This window comes from Styela clava, chromosome 3, assembly GCF_964204865.1.
Source record: "Styela clava chromosome 3, kaStyClav1.hap1.2, whole genome shotgun sequence".
NCBI classification, from domain to species: Eukaryota; Metazoa; Chordata; class Ascidiacea; order Stolidobranchia; family Styelidae; genus Styela; species Styela clava.
Window position 1 is genome coordinate 12,843,743 of NC_135252.1, and position 22,548 is coordinate 12,866,290.

The 22,548-nt window shown below is 33.9% G+C and overlaps 1 protein-coding gene across 1 annotated transcript; it reads right to left on the bottom strand.

The window, feature by feature from the left end:
• Positions 1 to 672: 672 nt before the first annotated feature.
• LOC120342506 (clustered mitochondria protein homolog) lies at positions 673 to 22,170 on the bottom strand. Its single transcript, XM_039411360.2, has 26 exons — positions 21,959 to 22,170; positions 20,645 to 20,837; positions 20,217 to 20,388; positions 19,291 to 19,437; positions 18,628 to 18,935; positions 18,042 to 18,196; positions 17,249 to 17,417; positions 16,214 to 16,318; positions 16,013 to 16,108; positions 15,628 to 15,755; positions 14,598 to 14,785; positions 13,680 to 13,886; positions 12,900 to 13,092; positions 12,114 to 12,199; positions 11,693 to 11,809; positions 9,203 to 9,402; positions 8,377 to 8,520; positions 7,915 to 8,078; positions 6,957 to 7,164; positions 6,378 to 6,531; positions 5,598 to 5,786; positions 4,901 to 5,058; positions 4,519 to 4,637; positions 4,001 to 4,178; positions 3,427 to 3,554; positions 673 to 2,814 (listed from the first exon to the last, which is right to left on the bottom strand). Exons 1-26 carry the CDS (start codon positions 22,126 to 22,128, stop codon positions 2,739 to 2,741), a joined length of 4,152 nt encoding a protein of 1,383 aa, XP_039267294.2. The 5' UTR covers positions 22,129 to 22,170; the 3' UTR covers positions 673 to 2,738.
• Positions 22,171 to 22,548: the final 378 nt, after the last annotated feature.

Sequence of the window (22,548 nt, forward strand, 5' to 3'; positions counted from 1 at the left end):
CGGTACTCGTAACCGGGCGAGAGACTTGTTCTACATCTCCGGGAAATAATACGAAATGAAATCTCTTGGGAATAATACGAAAATACTCCCCCAAAAACTACTGTAATTTTTGTCCAGATACGGTGCGTGCCGAAAGCAACATGAGATAAACGCCCACCATATCAGCGAGGATACGGAGCACCACACTTCAAGTCGAACCCGGAAAGATAGAGTTGATCATTTTTGTCAACCAAAATACGAATAAATACTGAAATTGTTACAAAGCACTTTTTTGTTATAGACTGCGAGATGCCGACGGGGCAAAAGGTCATCATAGTCGGCCACCACCTATTCCAACCAAAAAATAAAATGTCCGGACATGGAACGCGTGGCAGATTTTATTCTCCACATCACTAGAGACCAGTTCGCTGGCCGTAAACACCCACGGTCAACAAGGTTTCAATGGAAGACGTTGCGAGTCGAACACGGTTCCTCCTCGTATCTCAGTTAAACCTACGCTTCACTTCCAGAGTTTAAATGTACACAGGCCCAGTGGTGTGTAACCTTCCAGATATAGTTTACTTTAAACCACGCTAATAATTTTCAACGTCTGCAAAATCACTTTCCGTTCGTATTTATGCATGTATTTGCTTCCTATACGCCGCCCCACGAACGACTCAAAGACTTGGAACGCAATCTTGCTTAGATTGTATTAACGCACACAAACTAGAAATGGATCACAAAATTTGGTGCCTTTCTCAAAACAAATCACAATTGCAAGCAAACAGACAACTAAATGCAAATACTAAAAAACGGATTAGCATTCTGTAGTTCAAAATTCTCCTAGATAACCGACATTTAACAAAAAAATCAAATCACCCTAGATACATAGGTAAAAAGGGTACAAACTTAAACATAAACTGCGTTTAGGACTTTAGCTACCTTCCATAAAGAAAAACAAATTAAATCAAGATGTACCATTGAAAAATAGTGACCAATCGTTCGAAGGCAAGATATAGCCATGCCTTGAAAAACAAGTAAATAAAAGAGTTAAAGGAACTAGTGTAGCTTGTAGCACAGTTTTCAAAATAAACTAGTTCACCTTCATTAACTGATGTTTTATTTACCTTCAGGGACACAAAAGAGAACTCATTAGAATGTTCAAATTTCTATATGATGCATGTGCACATAACAAATAGGATAATTCGGTTGGTATGTTAAATCACCAAATACCAACAAAAGCACAAAAGAAAAAAACTGCTTTTGCTTCTACAGGCCAGCGTCAGGTCAAAGCTCAAGCATAATCAATGGCGCTAAACAATTTTTATGTAATTGTGACGAAAAGCATAAAAAATGTCAAATAAAAATAATTAGAAGGAAAACAGTTACTCATCATACTGAGTAGCCAACAAAGAAATTTGAACCCAAATTATCGAACATAGTACGATTAGTTAGGAACTGATTAAGCAAGTTCAAATTCAGGATTAAACTTCTAAAAAAGCAAAAAGTAGGTATTGGACGAAAATACACTAAGGCGAATAGCAAAGAAAAATTGAACAAAATTAACTCTTGACACAGTACGAAATGAAAATATTTTGTAACAAACAGTATTCTCGACTCTTTCGGCCATCAACAATTTAAATAAAAATGAATACAGATGACATAACAAATGCATGGTGTATGGCAACTTGAATGAATTTTATCATTCAACAACACTTCACTATTAGCATAGGATTTGTAGAATCGAATAATGACCACATACAAGTTATTGAACAAATAACATCAATACAATATTGCTATATAAATTTGAAACATACTATCATTATTGAAAAATCTAAATTCTCTATTTGGCATTAACATTTTTTATTGGTTACTTTGTTGAAACTTACCGTAAATATAAATTGTGCCTATATTGGCCGTTTGCTTAAACGCATGTTTGACAATTTGGCAACAAAATTATCCTATTGAACTTTGATACTCTTTAGAACTTTTGATAGAATTTTCAACAAATAATATAATTCACCAAGCATGTACAAACTTCAACATTTGTTTAAGCGTTTAAGCTAATATAAAAGTGTTAGAATAAGACAGAACAGTGAATAGTAAATCAACAAATACTTTTTCTATATTAGATTAGTTCATTCTCATAGGAGAGTCTAACAACAACATTGTAATTCAACAAATGTAGAAGTTTGGGAGCTTTTAACATATAAATGCAGTTTAAATATGGCTTGATGAAGGCCCCCATATTACCAAGTTGAATAATAGAACAATTTTCATCAAATGTGGATACTAGGCAGTGGTACCAGTGCCACCACCACCCTCATCAAAAGCTCATTCAGTCCTACCATCTGTGTATAGGCCCAAAAAAATAGGTAAATGTGAAAGACCCTACCATCCCTAATTACAGAATTTTGAAGAGGTTGGTCAAGTATTGAAAGGAACTCTGTAATAACAATAATTTTTTTAAAACGATTCTTTTGCGGCAAGTTTAATTATTGAAAGATTAGTTCAATGGAAGCATTGCTATACTCACAGATACTATGTGGTAAAAGCGCTAAATCATCATAAACTAAGTACTTATACTAAGACAAGAGAAGTTAATTTCTTCATCTCTCCAATTGCTCAATGTTTGGCACACTAACAAAAATAAATAACAAGTTAAACACTATTTTCTTCAAGGACGGAAAATCACTTTTCATTCAGGTTCCGCAGGTTGAACAGTTTCCATACACAGGATTTCAGATATACCATAAATTTCATTTTTCTTTTTCAGTGTCAACATCAGTGACATCTTTGATTGGTTTGCTCGGTTCAGGAATCTTCACATTAGTTCTGTAGAAATGATGTATTGGTTGTAACGATTACGGTAGTTCATCCGTGAACATTGTAAATCAACTTTCAAAATTAGGGTAAAGCCCCTACTAAATGAATATCCGGCCATTTATAAAATTTCTAGTATCAATAATTGACATACTCAAAAAGTGTTTTAATTGTAACAAGTAGAAGACCCTACAAAATCAGTTCAGTCTAACTATTTGACCAGTGATACAGAGTCTTGTGGACACTAATTTATTTAGATTATTTTCAGTTTGATTTTTGGTTGTCTGGACAAAACTAAACGCTCCTGAGGAATTATTCACTAATTTTTACCACGTACCATAATGATGAGGTATTGAATATTTTTTTCTTCAATGATTGGGGAAACATACATTTATACATGGGCTATATATGGCAACCATATAAAAGGAATTCAAAACATCACTAGCACATTGACATCTAGCAGTAGAATTTAGAAATTAGATTTTCATTTTATAACTTATTGAGGAAACATACATTTATACATGGGATATATATGACAACCATATAAAAAGAATTCAAAACATCACTAGCACATTGACATCTAGCCGTAGAATTTAGAAATTAGATTTTCATTTTATAACTTACTCTGCCGGTACCATTCTCACAATCCCATTAATAGCATTGATCAAATCTACAACACTACTTATACTTGGAGGCATGATTTGTAGAGGAGGTATGGCCGCCTTGCTGCCTTTCTGATAGATCTCATTCATCTGCAATAGTAAAGTTATTTGGACTTTATTGAATATTTATTAATTATTTTACAGAAAACATATATGTACGCCTACCTAAATGAAAAACAAACCAACAAACTTGGATTAATTACAAGTGAGATCACTTCATTTATAAATAGGTAATATATAAATTGAAACATTTGAACAAATGAAAAAACAATTTTTTTTTACCAAAGGTTCATTCTCTTACACTGTGTGTTACAGGAGAACTATCAGAATGGGAATTTACACTGTTTTGTCAGGTTAGTTTAAGTTAACAAAAACCTGACATAGGTGTAATGAAACTAGTAACACTGTCACTATTATTTGCAAATAAAATATTGCATGAAATACTACGATTGCAAAATTCTGATAAATTTCCAATGTTAATCATGCCATATCTCCTATTCAATTAGCTATAATTATTTCTCTCAAGTCATGCTTACCGTTCTTTGCAAGCTGACAGCTTGTTGGGTGAGATGTCTCAAGAATTCCTCGCTTTCTTTTGTTTTATCATGGTCGTCTCCTAACAGTGCTTGGTACAACTTATAAGTTTGTTTTTCATTGTGAAGTGCTTGTCGGAAATTTCCTTTGCATGAATATGCTCTGGCTACGAGATGATAGCTGAAGAAATGACAGTTTTCAAACAGATGCTTCATCAAATCACATAAGACACTTCTCAATTATTGTATGAAAGGTCCATCAATGTATGAAAAGTAACTAAATGCTCAACAACTCCAACCCCCAAAAAAACAGGAATAGGTTTCATGTGATACCATTGTACTCTAATTCGTAATTACGTCACAATTCACAACATCCCAAATTCAGATGCCATATTCCAGTCTTATAAATTCTTCACGATGGTTTTTTGACGTTTCTACCTGTTTTAAGCAAGGTTTTTGGTGGTGTTGCACATTTCAGCAAACTATTACTTCGCCAATTATGCCAGAGACTGATATCTTACCTCACAGCTGTCTTTAAATTTTGTTTTCCACCAAGAACATTAATCCTCAATGCATCAGTTAAATATGTTAATGAAAGATCATATTCCTGTAGTCCATGAAGCACAAGCCCAATTGTGCTCTGTTACAAAGAATATACTCAACTATTACAGTCATAATAACTAAAAAAATTGGCAGTTTTTCTGCAGTAAGAGTATAAAATTTACAGGTAAATTAGAGTAATGCAAGCAATTACTGTCTGGAATCGATAGTAAATTAAAATTAGCCAGTACAGTATATAAACATGTCAGTTCTCAGAGAACAGGGCCACAAGTTGAACATAATCTCAAACTTCTCAAAACATTTTTCACACACAGGGCCCTGCCATTTTTTTTTTGTACTTACATTTATTTGAGCCATATCAGGATGATCATCACCATACATGACATTCAATAAATATTTTGCTCTGTACAGAAGTTTGAGTGAGGATTGTATTTGAGAATTTGCAAAACAATAGATTGCCAGATTGACATAAGCAAACATTGTTGTTGCGTGATCAATACCTGTAGTTAAAAAAAATATTAATTTGGAAAAAATAAACAAACACTAAAAATTACAACCACGCATTCAAGAAAGCATGTGCGATTAAAATAATTTTCAAAATATAGGTGCAAACAATCCGCTCGACATAAGTGCAAATCGCCACCAAGTCAGAACAAAACTGAAAATTTTCGGCTATTGAAAGTAAACATATTCTGATTATATTGAGCCCTACAAAAAAAAATAGGATGTTATCTATGCAAAAAAGCTAGGGAAAGGGCCTTTTAAATCCCTAGATTTCCAGTGCGACCTATGTGCGAGTCAACTCTAGATTAAACTTCCTAACACAAATCTAATAGTGTGACCTATCGGCGAGTATATAAGGTAGTGCATCAAAAAAAAGTACTGCCTTAAAGTGGCTGCTTATATAGAGTATCGTTCCAAGTAAACAAAACAAGATGTTGAAAACCCAAAAAATTACCCAAATATAAAAGAGACAACTACCATAACCCAATTTTACGTCCGTGTCATGAACTATGACATGGGATTCTCGCTAACTTACCCAAGATTCGTTCAAACATGATGAGCGCCTTCTGTTGATTGCTGACAGCTTCTGGGTGATCACCGGATATATATTGTAACCTGGCAATACTTCTGTAGCAAGATGCAATTTCCATGTGCATAACTCCATATACATTGTTGAATAAACTCAATGATTCAGAGATATACTCAATAGCTTGCTTTAGAGCACCTGGAATAAAAAGTATAAATTTAGCCACGACAAGGTATACACATATTCAATGATACTGTTGGAAAGTGAGTCCATATTTCTTTAGAAAATATGTACATAAAGATTTAGGAACTTAAATAACTGCCATGAGATGTAGATCCCATTCTATGATAGGTTAAAGCCATATTTGAATTTAAATATGTGAATTGAAATTTAGAATTTTTTTCTAATCATTTATCACACCTTCACTCCAAATAGAGCCTTGTACAAGCCATCATTGTTGAGTTTAACATACTGACCTGACCCACTAGGCGCAATTACAATAGCAATTTTTTCCGTTTTTTTTAATTTTTTTTATTGATATTTATAGGGTTTGACAAATTCAAACCATCTACAAGTATATAAGATGTTATTTACTCACTAACTCAGTCTTGATCTCAGAAAATCAAAAATTTGGATAACAATTTTTTTTCCAGGCATACAAGCGTTTTATAATAGATCACCAAAACTCTTTTTTTAAGTCAGTTTCTGATTTCTTTTATCACTAACGAAAGTCTGAAACCCAGATTTTGGGGGAAATCAGGATTTTGACTCCTTTATTATAAATCTCACCCTGTTGGATTTTGACTTGGCCACTTGCATAAAAATGGTACGCATCACTGGCTCTAGGAGCAACGTGTTTAACAACAGGATAAACGTCCAGAATATCGTCTTCCGTAAAAGTTGGTTTGTGTTTGCTCTCGAAATCATAATCTCGGATGAGTAACTAGAGACAGTGAAATATAAAGTTGAGTTTAAAATTTGATCTCCAAATTCATTTGAATCTCTCGCATATGACATCAATAACAAATGCCTTACAAATTGAATACGTATTATTTATAAAATAAATTTTTAGTTATTTGCACTCATTTCAACGAGCATAGTGGAGCGCTCATAAATTGAATTAAATTTCTATATTAAACATCTGTCTGCCCCAGCTATACTACACTGAAAATATTCGGACCTCCTGAAGTATGCGCACCAAGATGGCGCACAACCTGAACTCGGGGTACCAGGTTAGGGTTCAGGTTATGCGACATCTTGATGCGCATACTTCAGGAGCACCAAATATTCAGATATTCCTCATTGTGCTTACAGTAATCGTAAACAGCGCTAAGGTATTATTATCAAATACCGGTACTGCACTATCACCTGAATTCCATTTTTCAAGCAGAAATTCCTCAACAAAGCAACTCTTTGTATTTCATGTTTCTCAAAAATTTCCTCCACTGATTTCAGTTCCGATGTATAATCGTAATATTGTTTTGCTTCTTCTGATATTTGTGTCCACAGTGATTGAGAAGTCAGTTTGTTCCAGTCGCTCTTCACATCTTTCATTCGACGATTGCGTCGCTTTTTCCTACAAGAAAAAAAATTAATAACCTGTATATGCTGAGAACGCAGGTTACACTTCTAGTATTCAATTTTCCCTGACGCACAGCTTGCTCATGACCTTGTAAGCGAAAGTAGAAAATAAGCATAATATAAAAAAGTTTAAATTAGATTTTTTTGATGCTTTGTCAACCATTTGAAAAGGCATTAATCCTGCACCAAGGGATAGCTCAGAAATCACTTATCAGCAGGAGTTGCTAAGAACGGCGAGTGAATATTTTCATCATTGCTACCAAAGATATATTTTAAGCGACACAAGTTTCATGTTGCGATCATGAGCCATAGACCACGCAGAGTTGAATAATTTGTGTAGACATTGCTGAACTTCCAAGGTTCTGGTCTATCATGACAGCCGTAGATGGGAGGAATAAAACATGCAAATTGATTTGAAATTAATTGTATGCAACTTTGAATTCTTCAATTTAGACAGATTAGTTTATTTATAAAAAATGGTGTAGAGCAATAGAGAGAGTATCACAATGTGACCAAAAATGTCATTTAATTTCTGAAAACCAAGAAATTATTCAATCACTTTATCGCAATTTCCTGCAGTTCCAAAGCAAACTCCTTGCATATACATAGTCTTCTATAAAAAATTTGTTATTATGACACACTTTAGAACATATTCCATATTCAAAAATTTCAGAACATATTCGGAATAGCAGATTATTTGGTTTCAGTCATCCCGGTATTCGCCACACAAAACTACTAAACTTACTTTGATTCATGATCCAAAACATTAGGATTTGATTTGCACGAACTAAAGAGGCAGTTTAGGAAATGTACAATAGACGCGCAGAGGTAAGTCTGTGATGCAGATTGTAGGTAACTTCGGAATATATGACGAATACATCTTGAATACAGCTCTGTGACGCAGATTCGCTAAACAAGTAAAAAATAAAATTGTTAGATCGACTGCGTCAAAGTTGGCGAAGAAACAGAGCTAAAAATTTGTCGAGAGCCCGCCTCGTTCAAGAAAGTCTGGGGCAGACAATATTACCTAGAGATTACCTCTGAGACGTCACAAAATATAGCTCCTTGAATATCAGTAGCTTGTACACAGGGCCTTGTTCGTTGTGTAAAAATGAATACCCAAATACATTCGATCATAAAAAAGCGGCAACATCCCAATTCAAACAACAAGACGTTTACCCTAGTTCAAATGCAAGTATTAACGAACCTTTATATATACAAGTTGACTACTCTCTGGTAGAAGCTGTACTATCTTTCCAAGATATCTTGTGCTGATACCTCTCTCATGCATAGCATCGATCATGGATGGGCCGTCTACTGGAAGAACAGTTTGCTGTGCACAGTCACGAATCTACAAGAGATATACAACTAGAGAAAATGTTCATATACGATACAATCTCACATTTCAAGCACAACTTTGCATGAATTGAATATATCTGGGGAAAGAGTATATTTCAGAATAACATTGGAATGAAAGTTTTCTTCAGAACGACAACATCAGAATCATAGCTAACAGCCCTCAGATCTCATAATCTCAATTGATCATTGGGTAGATCCCAGACAAAGTATAGTAAAAAGTGATTGAAGATTTGGTTGGAGAGGAATGAATTAAAGGGTCTGCGAAATAGGGAGAGGAGAAATCACTTTTTACTATATTTTGCATGATCTCAAATCCCTCCAGGCAAGATTGTCATCATTGGGCAGCGTGGACCTGTCTGTGGTTATTTTTTTTTTAAAACCAATTTTTTTTTTTATAAATTAAACTCATTTGCATTGAAAATTTATTTCAATGATTTGTGCAAATTTCTTCGTTAACATGGCCCAATTTACAATACATTCTTATACCGCAAATATTTTTCAACCTATTAAGATATTTTGCAGAAAATGTATTGCCAATGCCCACCACCCTACCAGTGTGAAATGAATTGAGCAGGCAATTCAGCACTCTCAAACAACTTCCATTCCTCTCAAATGAGTATCTTCTTGGACAGATATTCACTCAAAGTGAGACCGTCGCATGAAAAAATACTCACAAAAGTAGGTATTTGATTGGAGACTAGGAATTCTGCAGCTTCTTTAATTAAATCTTTTTGATTTTTGATATCTTCAGCTGCATCTGCATGTTTGATTCCTCTCGTAAATAAATCAGTATTAAATCTCAGATCAAACTCTGAATCTGTGCATGATCCAGCCTTTCTTGCTGCTTCACGTACGACAGCTCGATGGAGTTGACCTAAAGCAGATACTATGTTGAGAAAATACATCGAAATCAAAATGAAGATATTATATCATATATGGCATGACGCATCGGGGTGAGCATTAGGCATACACTTGCCACTGCACGTCTGATTACCCTGCATTCGAGTGATTGTGATCATAATTTAAAGGGACTTAAAATACAGATTTACATATGTGTAGATATACAATGTACAGTGTATGAGAAATATATATGTATAAGTCAAAATTGTCAACACTAGACAAAGTAATAGTCTTTCAATCTACATGTAATTTGCTTTACATAGAAGCTCAGAAATCACTCGTCAGCATTAATTTCTAAGAACGGCGAGTGAATATTTTCATCATTGCAACATTGTAGGATTAATTAATTAAATTTTATGTAGAAAATGCTATTTTTATTTATAGGCACAACGCAAAAGACGTACAAACAAATCTTATACAATGTACTAGGCTTGCACATAATTTACAGATTTACGGAATTATTTCGAGTTACGGAAGGGAAGTTACGAATTACGTAAAGTCGTAATTATTGGTCGAGCGCTTTCGCAATTGAAACGAGCTCTCTGCAAAGCAGTCAATTCCGTCGATTGTAAAAAGTGAAAGTGACGGCGGAAGAGAAATTGCGTAATGAACCAACGCAACTTCGTCTTTTCGGCATCGGTAAAGCGATTGAGATGGCAGAGAAACAACAATATGACGGGATTTCCCGCGATCCGGTAAGAATCAGCAATATGACGACGGAAGGGAAATTGCGAAATGAACCAACGCAACTTCACCTTTTCGGCAACGGTAAAGCGATTGAGACGGCAGAGAAACAACATATGACGGGATTTCCAGCGATCCGATAAAAAACCTTTGCGGACCGTTGACGGTCAGCGGACCAGCGGTTGGGAACCACTGTTTTAGAATACTTAAAATCGAATCCAGAATCCTATTCTAATTTTATAGTTACCCGTATTTAAATAGTGGGATTTCTCCACCACAATGCATGATTGAAATTAAAAAAAAAGCTAAATTGTAGCCTAAATGTTTAATGTGCAATGTTTTGTGCAGTATTTAATAAAAAATGTCCTGATCATTGGATTATATTTAACCAAGGCAACGAGATTTAAGAATTTCGACGATCGTTTTTTTTGTTTTTAACAGTTCAATATTCTCAACTTAATTACTATCAAATATCAAGTATGAGCCAGTGTGTTTATTCTGTACGAGAACCATTTTCAATTACAAAACCTTGATGTTCCGTTACCGGTTTTATCGTTTTATATCAGTCCGGACTTGTCCTTGCTCAATATATTTTCCACAATGCCTCGCAATATTTCGGCCAAATAAGATTATTTCGGCCAAATAAGATTAACTGTCTTTACCAAATGCGGCAACTTTTTTTGATTCTTGAAAACCACCGACACTCGACCAAATTTGTGTCAATCTTGGCTGTGGGATCGTCGACTTGAGTTAGAAAAATAAGTTAATTTTTTCGTGAGTGCAAAATAAATGTCACAATATGCATTTTTTTGCGATATAACTTTGTATTTTCGGAAAAGCCATATCATATAAGTATGGTATTTAAATTATGCGCAAATAATTAATATTTGATCTAAATTTGTTGCAAATAATGTTACAACATTTAGGCCGCGAAATGATTTAATGGTAATCGGAATAACGTCAATAAGTCGGCATCAATAATTATTATAAAATGCTGACTAGGTAGTAAAGTCGAATAATGTTAAAAACGGTGCAATAACAAGTCTTCGTCGCGAGGCAAGCGCAAGTATAATCAAACGAGAGAATACGCTCGTCGTGGCATTGATAAAATGGAAACCCGACATTTTTTTTAATACGAATTTAAAAAAGTCAACTATCGTTTCATAAATATCCGTATACCAGTGTATACCATCCGTATACCAGCGGTAATGATAAAATTGATCGCATAAAATTGGGACGGTTAATTTGCGAAGGTGATAAAGGAAATCAAAGCTAGCACAAAAGATAAAAATCAGAATAAAATTAATTTGAATTCACTCTTGTCTTAACTGTCGCCGGCGTTAGTACTGCCAGGAATATGAAAACCCAAACTCGATGTCCCAATCGAAAATGAAGTGGATTCAATTGGTTGTTGTGATAGGTTTAAATGTGTGAAAAAATATCGCAATTACGGGGTCATTACGTAATCGATTTGGCTGTAATTACAGAATTGATTTTTGTCAATTACGTGCAAGCCTACAATGTACGATAAGAAATATCGTATCGACAGTATATAGGAGGACTCCACATATGTCACTTACCAGCAGACTTTGTTTGATCGCACGAGGCTGAGGGCTGAGGTACATTATTAGTATCAGTTGTGGAGGTGGATTTGGAATCAGTTTTGTTTGTTGCTCCTTGAATTGCTGCTTGGAATGCTAAAATAATAAATAAATTTTCTGATTTTTTTCTATTTCTATGCATATAACTGCACCGAGGAGTTTGCAGCTAAAATATATATTGCAACGCAGATTGGAAATCTTTGTTCAAACTCCTGTCAGTGCATAGCTCATGTCAAATTGAAAACAATATCTTATCTTATCTTTCCATACCTTGTATGGAGACACTAAGCTTGTATAGCGCAAAGGTGTAATAACATAAATATAATCAAACAATAGCGCCAGCAATCTTCACTTCGGAAATTTAGAAAAAACATCTGCTGTATTAACTCTATATCCATACCTTTTTGAGCTTCCCCGACAGCATCAGCAGGTAAACTTCTTAATGCAAATATCTGTGCTGCACAACTTTGCATAAATTCAATATATCTGGGAGAAGAGAATATTTCAGAATAAGATTGGAATGAAAGTTTCCTACAGAACTACAACATCGAAATCCTAGCTATATAACAGCCCTCAGATCTCATAATCTCAATTGATCATTGGGTAGATCCCAGACAAAATGATAGTAAAAAGGGATTACAAATTTGGTTAGAGAGGGATGAATTAAAGGGTTTGCAAAATAGGGAGAGAAGAAATCACTTTTTACTGTATTTTGCATGATCTCAAATCCCTCCAGGCAAGATTGTCATCATTGGGCAGAGTGGGCATGTATGTGGTTATGTTTCTTGGAAAAATATTCTTTACAAATTCCAATTCTTTTTTACAAACTTACCACGTATACATTTAAAATTTCATTTCAATGATTTGTGCAAATTTCTTTGTAAAGAAAGATATTGTTAGGCATAGGCGGCATAGCCAAAATCAAATAATTTACTATTTCTAATACATTCTATAATAATATTCTTATAAAAGGAAAAAAAAGGAATGTATTTTTAACAGATTCATTGTTTAATGCAACTCAACTTCAACAAGTTTGAATTTGAGAATGCTTTCTATTTAAACAGAATATTCGAACAATTTTGGACATTTCTGGATCACAGTACAAGAAACTTGGAATAGCGAGTCAAAAGACAATATCTTATCATACCATAGTACTTCACAATTTAAAATAAAATTATTCACATACTTTTGTTCCGCAAATGCTTCCACTAATTCAGGTCTCAATGTTGCGAGTTGATGACGATGTTTCTTTGGGAAACCAAGTTTAACACAGTTGGGAAGAAGTTGTTCTGGTTCATCATCATCGTCGTGTTTTAAAAAGTTAACATCAGGTGGGAAGGTCCGAAGTAAATCAAGTAGATAACGTCGTCCATCATTGCCTGCAAACAACGAGAAAAATTTTAAATAGTTGAAAAAAGAATGATTATTCTTGAAAAAGAAGATTCTGGAAACTCGGGAAGCTTTACTTTATGTGCATCCATCAGCATTTGCTCCTGCTCAGCTATTTCTTTCAGGCATTTATATACATTTTTGGTATCAAAACTCACACGATCAATTTCTCTTATATTATAAACTAGGGCTTGTTCAACAAGATTCCACAAAGGCGATCAATATTCAATGAGTACAGATTTGGTAATTTTGAAGAACAACTGGATTGGTTATCGAATTAGACAGTTGGTTTTTAGAAATTGAATGAAGACCTATTTGGCCACACTAGGAGATTTCATTCGATGCGAATTATTAATTTTCCAAATGAAACTTATCACAAATTATTCCCGAAATATAGAATTGAAAATATTGAATACAATTAAATTAGAATTTAAACTTTAGAGATAGTTTCTCACCCCCTAAAATGCTGTGCAGGCTCTTGTGCAATACAATACAACATTACCCAAGTCATTTTTATCACTATATTTTTAAAAGTAATTGACATTTTGAAATAGCTGAGGGACAAGCATTTTTTTACCTGTGATTCCTTTGCACTCAACAGAAGTTTGAATTTCAACAACTTTGCTTGCTTCTCCTTCTCCACTCGTTATCGAGTGTTTCAATTGTCTGAGGGGTTTCGCAACTTTATCAATTAATTCAACATATTCTTTATTAGTTATGACTGTTTTTCCAAAATCAATTGAGCCATGAATAATACTTTGTTCTTGTTCTCTTTCCAAAATGCCTGCAATGATACATAGTGAAATTTGTTTCACATTTTTTTTTAAAGAGTGTTCAATTTATCTAACGTTGTATATTCATTCAGACTTTGTTGTTGACAGACACTCATAAGAAGACTCCTCAAAACTATTAAAAATTATTTTTCCAAACACGCCAAAGGAGTGAAGGAAGATGATTTAAATGGGTTGTCATTGTAACTTTATTTAACAGACAGAGACAGGTATTTACATCTACCTAAGTCTTTCCACCAAGCATTAAATTTTGAACTGACAAGAAAAATTAGCTGCTTTATTAAGTGAATTTAGTTGCTTTCTTAAATGAAAATGCATCAAACCCTCAAGGTCCGTAAACTACCAACTTCCCTATGGTGTTGAACCTAACAATCATGGCATTGCAGATCTCAGTTCAAAGCGTATGTTCACTATTGCACCCAGGGGTTGGAATAGGGCTAAAAATACAGAACCAGAAAGGCTCCTTACAAAAATAGTTTTTTTACTTAGCAGTGGTTGCTTATGCTTATACATAGCTTTGCTCAGACTGAAGATGTGAAAATGCCAGAAAATTTTTTCTTTTCATTCAACGATTGATGCCAAAAACTTTATATCCATGATTGTTACATTTCAGTCATATGCTTTGAACATGCTTTTTACCAGCCTATATTATGATTAGGTACATATCATCCCATCTTGCTGTCACAGTCCGCTCTTTTTCTTACCAGGTATGATAGATTGTGCTGTTATTCTGTATCCACGGTAATCAATAACGACAGTTCCGAGTAGATGAAGCCCTTCTGCATCTACTGCTTGATAAGCCCGCAAACCATTAAGATCAGCAAGTGGAGCGTAAAACGCAGCATAATTTCCACCGAGGTCTTTGTAATGGTCTTTCACATCGAAACCAAGACTAAAAATTTGTAATGCAGAGAACGAGTTATTAATAAACAGTACAGGTTCTTTCATCTGTTGGTGGAATGACTTCTCAGAGTAAATTTTTAAATATTCTTACAAGAGCAATAGAATTGTGAAATCAAATATTCAAAATGATTTGAAATCAATTATATTCCGTATTTTAAATTCTCCAATTTAGAATACTTCAATTTTTCAAAATATCTAACAATTGAAGTCTCAGTTCGATCAAATGGTCTTCATTTATTTCTGAATACTAAAATATAGAGAAATCAATCAAATACAGTGGAATATTAGCTTTTGGCCATCTCTGGCCTTATCCAAACCTTGTATATACCATAAGTCACAACTCTTGTATTTTGATCAATATTTGGCCTGAATTTATATCATATATGATAGGCCCAGCCCACCCAATTATATTGCACAAACAGTCTTCGAGGTTATCAAGTGTTAAAATTTAGAAGCAAAAGTCAATATTAATAGAATCGCAATTATATAAACTAATATTCTAGGAGCCCTCAGATCTCATAATCTCAATTGTTCATTGGGTAGACCAAACAAACTATAGCAGAAAGTAACGAGTTGTGAGAAAGTAATGAGTTGTGAGGTGAGGTTCTCGGGATATATTGATTATGAAAATACAAGAAATATGACATCACTTTTCGCTATATTTTGTACGGTTTAATATCCCTCCAGGCAAGATTGTCATCATCGGGCAAGCAGAATTGCGAAATATCAAAATTTGTAACATCATGCTCGAGGCATTTTTACAAGCAATGACCAAACTCAAGTATGCCACTTTTTTGATTTAAAGAAAATTTAATTTAAAACTTCAGATACCTGAAGAAAATATTGTTCCAAATAAACATTTGCATTGTTCTGTCTTCTCCAGGATTGATCGGCATAATATTACCATCGATAACCATAACAGCACCACGAGTAGCCGCTGCTACAAAGTCACAGTGAGCCTAAAACAAAAAATGTTTTATTTGCAAGAATATGTTTGCATGTGTAATAAAATTTGTACAATAAAATACATTTGGACTGATCTTTCCCGGTTGCGGTCATATCGTAGCTCTAGGGCCAGAGCCATTATGGTTTCTAACTAACTCTCTAGCCACGATTTATTAATAGTTAATGGGAATGGTAGCCTAGCAATAATGGTAAACATTTTGGTCTATATTGATATCATCTGATAATTTAAATATCCGAATAAATACTTTACCTTGAACATTGCTCTTTCTCTTAGTAATCTTTCTGGCAACGTCGTCTTTGGTAATTCCCTTGTTGCAGCAAGTTCTTCATTCCAGTCTCTTGTAGACTAAAATCAAAACAAGAAATTCTGAATACTAGAAAATAATATAAATGGCTACCTTATTTCTAAAGATCTATGGAAATTTGATAAACCGAATTATCAAGAACTGACCTGTCCAGGGATTGTTTCTTCAACAGACGTTCTCGTACTCAAGAAATCTTCTGCGTGAACATGATTCACCTGATGATTTTGTTGAGGTGCGGTCCAAGCATGTATCTGTAATAAGAATAAGATCTTAAAGTTATGGAAGTAAACACATTTTCTTATTATACATGGCAATGATCTGTAGTGACAAAAGAAATTCAAAATGATAATTTGAAACTAGGCAACCATTTGCTTCAAAATGAAGTTGTGTCAATAAGCAATAGCTCTCTGCATTTTAGTGGTTTCCCCACAACTTTGCCCCCAGAGATGAGTCTTATTTATATCTGAATGAGTGCGCGTTACCTTGCTTTGCGGGAATTATCCGACAGAGGAAAAATGTATTCGATTAGATTAACCAAAGGAGAAATTGAATTTGAAGAATTTGGTAGAAACTGCAATTGATCAAACCAGATTTAACTAGAAAAAGATTCGAATCAAAGAACATTTTTCATAACAATTTTAAACATAGTCAACCAGTAACCATTATTTATAAGAATTTATTATAACTTAATTATGAATAAAAAAAAACCTTTAGAACATAGCAATACTGTGCAACTATTTTTGTTCTGAAATATGAGTTGTTAAATTTGTTTAATTTAATTCATTGATCAAATAGAAAAATCACAATGTATGACAAAATTTCAAAGCTACAAAATAATGTAGTGTGCATTCTGCAATTTAAGCTTAAATTCATAACAATAAAATGCTTAAAATTTTGAATTCAAAACAATTTGTATTCTGCGAATATTAACAGAAATAACCGCCAGATATTATCAGTAGCAACTGGTGATTATACAACTAGTTATTCAACATAAAACTCAAGAGAGGTGAAACAGGGATACTGTTATCAAATGCAGATAATGTTACAATAGTGTATTCCTCAAACACTTGACAAAAAACGAAAGAGTAAGAGACACTTTTCAAGTGGGATTTCTATCAACAGAAAGAGCGCTGGAGTAGCCGCAACAAAGATTACAAAACACTAGGTGTCATGTTACGTACCTGAAAAGGCGTTCCGACTCGTTCGAAAATGTGTCGATTACATCGGACTTTGTTCAAAATAGGAAAGTTGATTCGGAATCCCGGTGATATGTCCATCAGTAAATCAATGAGAGAATGAAAAGGTGGTGAAAACGTTTCAGGTTTTGGATCAAAAGTGGTCAAATCACTCCTGGAAATTAAAAAAAAACAATGTGAATACAAAATTGAAGTACAGCGTCTCTTTGTTCTAAACACAATTGTCAGTCCAGTTCATTCAAGACACAAAATTTGGTCTACAATTGGAGTAATGCGTAAGAATATCTACAACCATATTTTGAATTCAAAGCTGCAATTTTTTTACATTACCCTCCTCAACATCAAAAAAACTGTACTCCCAACTGGTATTTAGTTGTAAAAAAGTTTCGTCTAAAATGCATGAATTTTGTTAAAATAACATCCCTGCTGATTGCTGATGATACCTTACACATTGTAAAATGCAACCGTATCTCAACAATGGTCATTTTTCAAAAAATAAAAAACTATAAAAAATGGCAGTGCACTAATCAATGGACAAAATGATCAAATAGCCCCAGCAATGTCAGTAAAATTCCAGTCACATCTAAAAAGAATTGTAAGAAATGTCATACAAATGTGAGTATATTAATTATAAAAACAGAAAAAATAATGAAAGGGTTTCGCACGATTGAAAAATGGTAATAGTTTTGTATTGAAATTCCCAATCTTCAAGCTCAGAAAATTTGAAATAGTTTGGTCCATTAGCTGCAAAAAAATTAAACAAGAAAAATCTGCTCACTTGTTAACGTAAAATCCTCTTGATGATGCAGTGATATGGAAGTGTTTATCTTCTATTGTAATAACGTATAAATACATGAGATCTCCGTGAAGTTTTCTATTTTGTGGAGGTGGATTCCATAAACTCATCGTTAAAACTTTTACACAGGATTTCACCTTGAATAAAAATTTTATTATTCACCTTGAATAATAAAACGAGAACTGTTTACATTTGAACCTTGCACTCCAAACAAGGCTCTGTACAAGCAGACACTGATATGTAAAGACCTACTACCATATTTCGGAAATATTGAAATCTTTCTGTTCACGTTTGAACCTTGTACTCTGAACAAGCAGCCGCTGGTATAAGAAGCTACTATATTTTTTTTAAGGACATGTGAATCTTTCTGCTCCGGTACTGCCAAACATATTTATCACACGCTGGGTTAGAGTACGGTGGGCATGGAATTCGAACCGGACATTAAAAACTTGAAACACCATGCTCCCCGAAACTGTTGCTTGATAATGACATCAGGAGAAATTGCCTTACTTGGAGATTTTCAATGTAAAAATAAATAAAATTAAAAATTTATTTAACTGATATATACCTTTAATGTATTCTCAGGATGCATTTGCAATAGCGATGCTTCTTTTACTCCTGGTAAAACATATTCAGGAGGTCTGTATGACGCAGGATCAAGTTGTTTTGGCAAAGATGAAAGAAGAGTTTTATAACGATGTATTTTATTATTGCTGTTTGGCTTCCCATTTTCTTCCGACGAATCTGAATCGGATTTATTTCGATTGCTTTTCTTGTTATTGTTCGGACTGTTGGAACGACTAGAAGATGGAACATGACTAGGTGATGGGGGTGAATTCGGGGTCGACGAAGGACTCTCACTCTTGACTGCTGCTTCTGAAATTTTAATGTTTAAAATGAATTAAAAAGTTACCCAGAAACAATTTTCCATGTTTTTTTAGTATGTGACCTAATGTTCAATAAGGAGCCTATAGCGGCGAAGTCAAGTCTTGCTTTTAAATCCGAGCCATATTTTCTAACATATTTACACCACAGTTTGAAAACTAATTAAATATTTTAACACTCCAGATTTGAGAAGTTGTAACCACTGTAGTTGGGCAGATAAAACTTCAGTAAACCAAAAGCAGAGAATCTATTTTCAAACGACTCGAGGGTGTTGAGGTATTTATTCAGAACCCTAATAGTTTATTATAAAAACTATGCCCAACACTCAAGCAAAATATGAACTGACCTTCTGAAACATCATTCTGAGTTATAATATTTAGATAGGATAGACTGTGTCCTTCAGCACCAAGATGAGCTTCTTCAAATTCTAATGAATTTAATAATTCCCTGACATGTCTCAAGTGGACTTTTACTTCACGCAGGCTGTAGGGTTCTAAAAACAAAAAATTGTCACAGCAAATCCCTTAGCTTTACACCCGTTTGTTAAAATTTTACAGAGATGTTCCAAACCCCGTTTCAAATCAGTTATTAAACACACTTCATAAAATCAAATTAAAATTTCAGCATATACAATCAAAACCACGTTTCATCAACACATTTCATTAATAAATTTGCTATATTACTATTACTAACCCGATTAAATAAATCCTAGCAACTGTAAGTGCTGGCTGTTGTTTTGAAGCATCTTTAATTTTGCTTGATAGTAACTTACACTGATTCGAAACATGTGGTTATAATGAGTTTCCAACATTTGTTTCATATAAAAGCTTTTGAGGATTTATTTAATTATATTCTTCAGAGAAGCGATAGATAATAATTAACCACTCAGTAGATTAACTAAGTAGATCACTAGGTTAGTAAGAGATGTCTGATACACAAGAATAATGTCTAACTAATGACGTATGTTTCAAGCGTGAAAAACAATTAAAGACGAGCACACAAGGTTGACACCAGTTCTGAATTGAAATGGATTCGAAATTATCTAGTTTGGAAATACATAATAAAAAATTACAACCTTTTCACTTCTTACAAAAGAAAATGCTCACGTCTACCAAATATTTGATCAGAGCCAAATTTGATGACAATGCAAACTAACTGCATGAGGCAGTCTAGAGAAACAGTTCTACATTTGTCCCTCATAAAGAATCGGATTGTCCAAATTCATCCACGCCTAGAGTTTATTGCCATAAAATACATAAATCACAAGCACACCTTCCACAACTTTGATTTCGCATCCACTCTCGAGATCAGGAATGCTTTTTAGTTCAGAAAAATTATCCATTTTAACACCGTTCAGTCTTAAACTGAAACAGGTTCTTTGGCAAGTAGTTTCATGGTCAATAAGCAAGTGATGGAGTTCTTGTACTATTTCTTGCGGTGAAACCTGTTTGGAAATATAATATTCACATGTTTGATAATTATGAATTAACAGAAAACGAATAGATCATTATTTTGCAAACAGTTTAATATTCTACTCCATAAACATTGCATTTTCATATGTTAGTTTTCCAATTTAACACATATATTATTTATCATAACTTGCTCAACATATTTTTCAAAATGTGATTGAAATTCAGATGAATTTGTACAACAGAATAAAAATACAGAGCTAGAAGTCAATAAAAATTATATAAAATCACCTGAACTTCAAATGACTTAGCATTGGGAGGAGTAACTGTGATCGAAATCAAGTTATCTTGAATAAAAACTAGTTCATTTCCATCTTTGATCTTGACAGCTTTTTTCTCCTCCTTTTCATTGTCGTTCGTGGAAACAGTTGCTGTTGTTAGCTCTGGCATTTTTTCAGCGTCGTTTGCAATGCCGTTCCTTGACCTGTATAAATAATATACAGTAAATATTAGAATTTAATTCCACAAAATCATCTAAAAATAAGATGTTCTACCAAGAATTTTCTTAAGCCTAACGTTACACGAGAGTGCACCGAAAATGTGGAAAGAGTCATTTTTGTTATGTTGTTAGCGATATTATGATGTACATTTTTTTTGAACCATGCTTATTCACGCCTTTTGCTCTCAACAAGGCTCTTTACAAGCAGTGACCGATTTATTTAGAAGGACTGGTATCTTTCTGATTCGGCATTGCCTATCCAAATTTATTACGCTCTGAGTAAGTGGTGGGCATGGGATTCAAACCAGGGATGTGTAATGCAAGTGAAATGCAATGCCAACATAGTTAAGTCTTATGCTTGAACTCCTCAGTCCTCACGACGCACCAGAACATTTCTGCGATTATAACAAATATGACACTTTATATAACATTGAAAGGTACCAAATCAACATACAGACATGACTGTTTTGATATAAAGTTGTTTATCCCAAATCTACTATAATTATAGTATCTATTAAAAACAAAGCATGAATGCCGACAATATCTCAGTTATATTCCCTATGGAGTGGTTGTCATTCATCCAAGGTTAAGTGAAATAAATAGAGAGAAGATGAGAATTAATATTAAATAATGTTACATAACTAATTTCTCCCACAAATCTCCTGAGATTTAACAAGATTTGAAACCGCAGCTAATAAATGTTATTATAAACTTAGTTTGATTGAACACAGAAAGAGTAAATGTGCGCTTAAGGCATATACATCCAAAAACTAAGGTTATAGTTTAATCCCAATCAAACTTCTACAATCTTCGCAAACTTACTTGCCTTATAAATTGGAAATTATACGAGAAAACTCCCAATCAATAAACAACTTCAGCATCTTAGTTTTTGGAAACAAAGGCATTCAGTAAATATGATTATGAAATGCATAAATGTCCTCACTTTGATGTAATAAACTGGTAGGCAATGCTGAACTGAATAAATCTTCAAGAACTTGTGATATCTATCTATTTATCAGTACAGCAGTAGCTGATTGTGCAAGGCCTTGTTTTGAGTTAAGATGTGATGCCCTGCATTTACAGATTTAAGTTTATTCAATACTCACATAACGATTACAGGTGATTCACTAGATTTTTCAATCTCATCATCCCCACTATGAACAGCAGAATCATCAGATTCCTCTTTCACTCCTCCATTATTTTCATTTTGAACTTCTTTGGAATGATTCTCTTGAGCTGGTTCCACTTCCAATCCACCAGATTCGTGGGCTGACATGGTACTTAATCCTAACACTAACTCTTATATATAAACAAAATGGAAATATTGTAGCATTAATTCAGAACATATGAAATGCAGCGGGGAAGGGAAATTGAATTAAAACAAAGTCTACCAAGTTTGCATTGTAATCAATAGGTTGTTGCAAACTTTCGACTTCCTGATATTCATGGTCTCACTATCCAGTTATTATTATATTCTCAAACGTTCCTCAATTCTCATCAACCTGTCAACTGACATTAGAAATGAATGCTAAGTTGTGCGCAATGCTATCAGCATTCTGAAATAAGCAATGTGTTTAACAATGAATAGAACACATGTCGTCTCGTAAAGAGCAGCATAATAATTTTTCGTCACCTCGTCAAATGCTTGATAATGCACTTTACACCCATCACAAGTGCAGCCGTACCTCGCGCCCGA

Coding starts and splice junctions, on each gene's coding strand:
- LOC120342506 (XM_039411360.2), bottom strand. CDS start 22,128: ATGTCAGCCCACGAATCTGGTGGATTGGAAGTGGAACCAGCTCAAGAG. Junction 8,079..8,376: donor GTCAACTTGTATATATAAAG/GTTCGTTAATAC, acceptor TTACTTGTTTAG/CGAATCTGCGTCACAGAGCT. Junction 4,638..4,900: donor CTGATATGGCTCAAATAAAT/GTAAGTACAAAA, acceptor TCTTTGTAACAG/AGCACAATTGGGCTTGTGCT.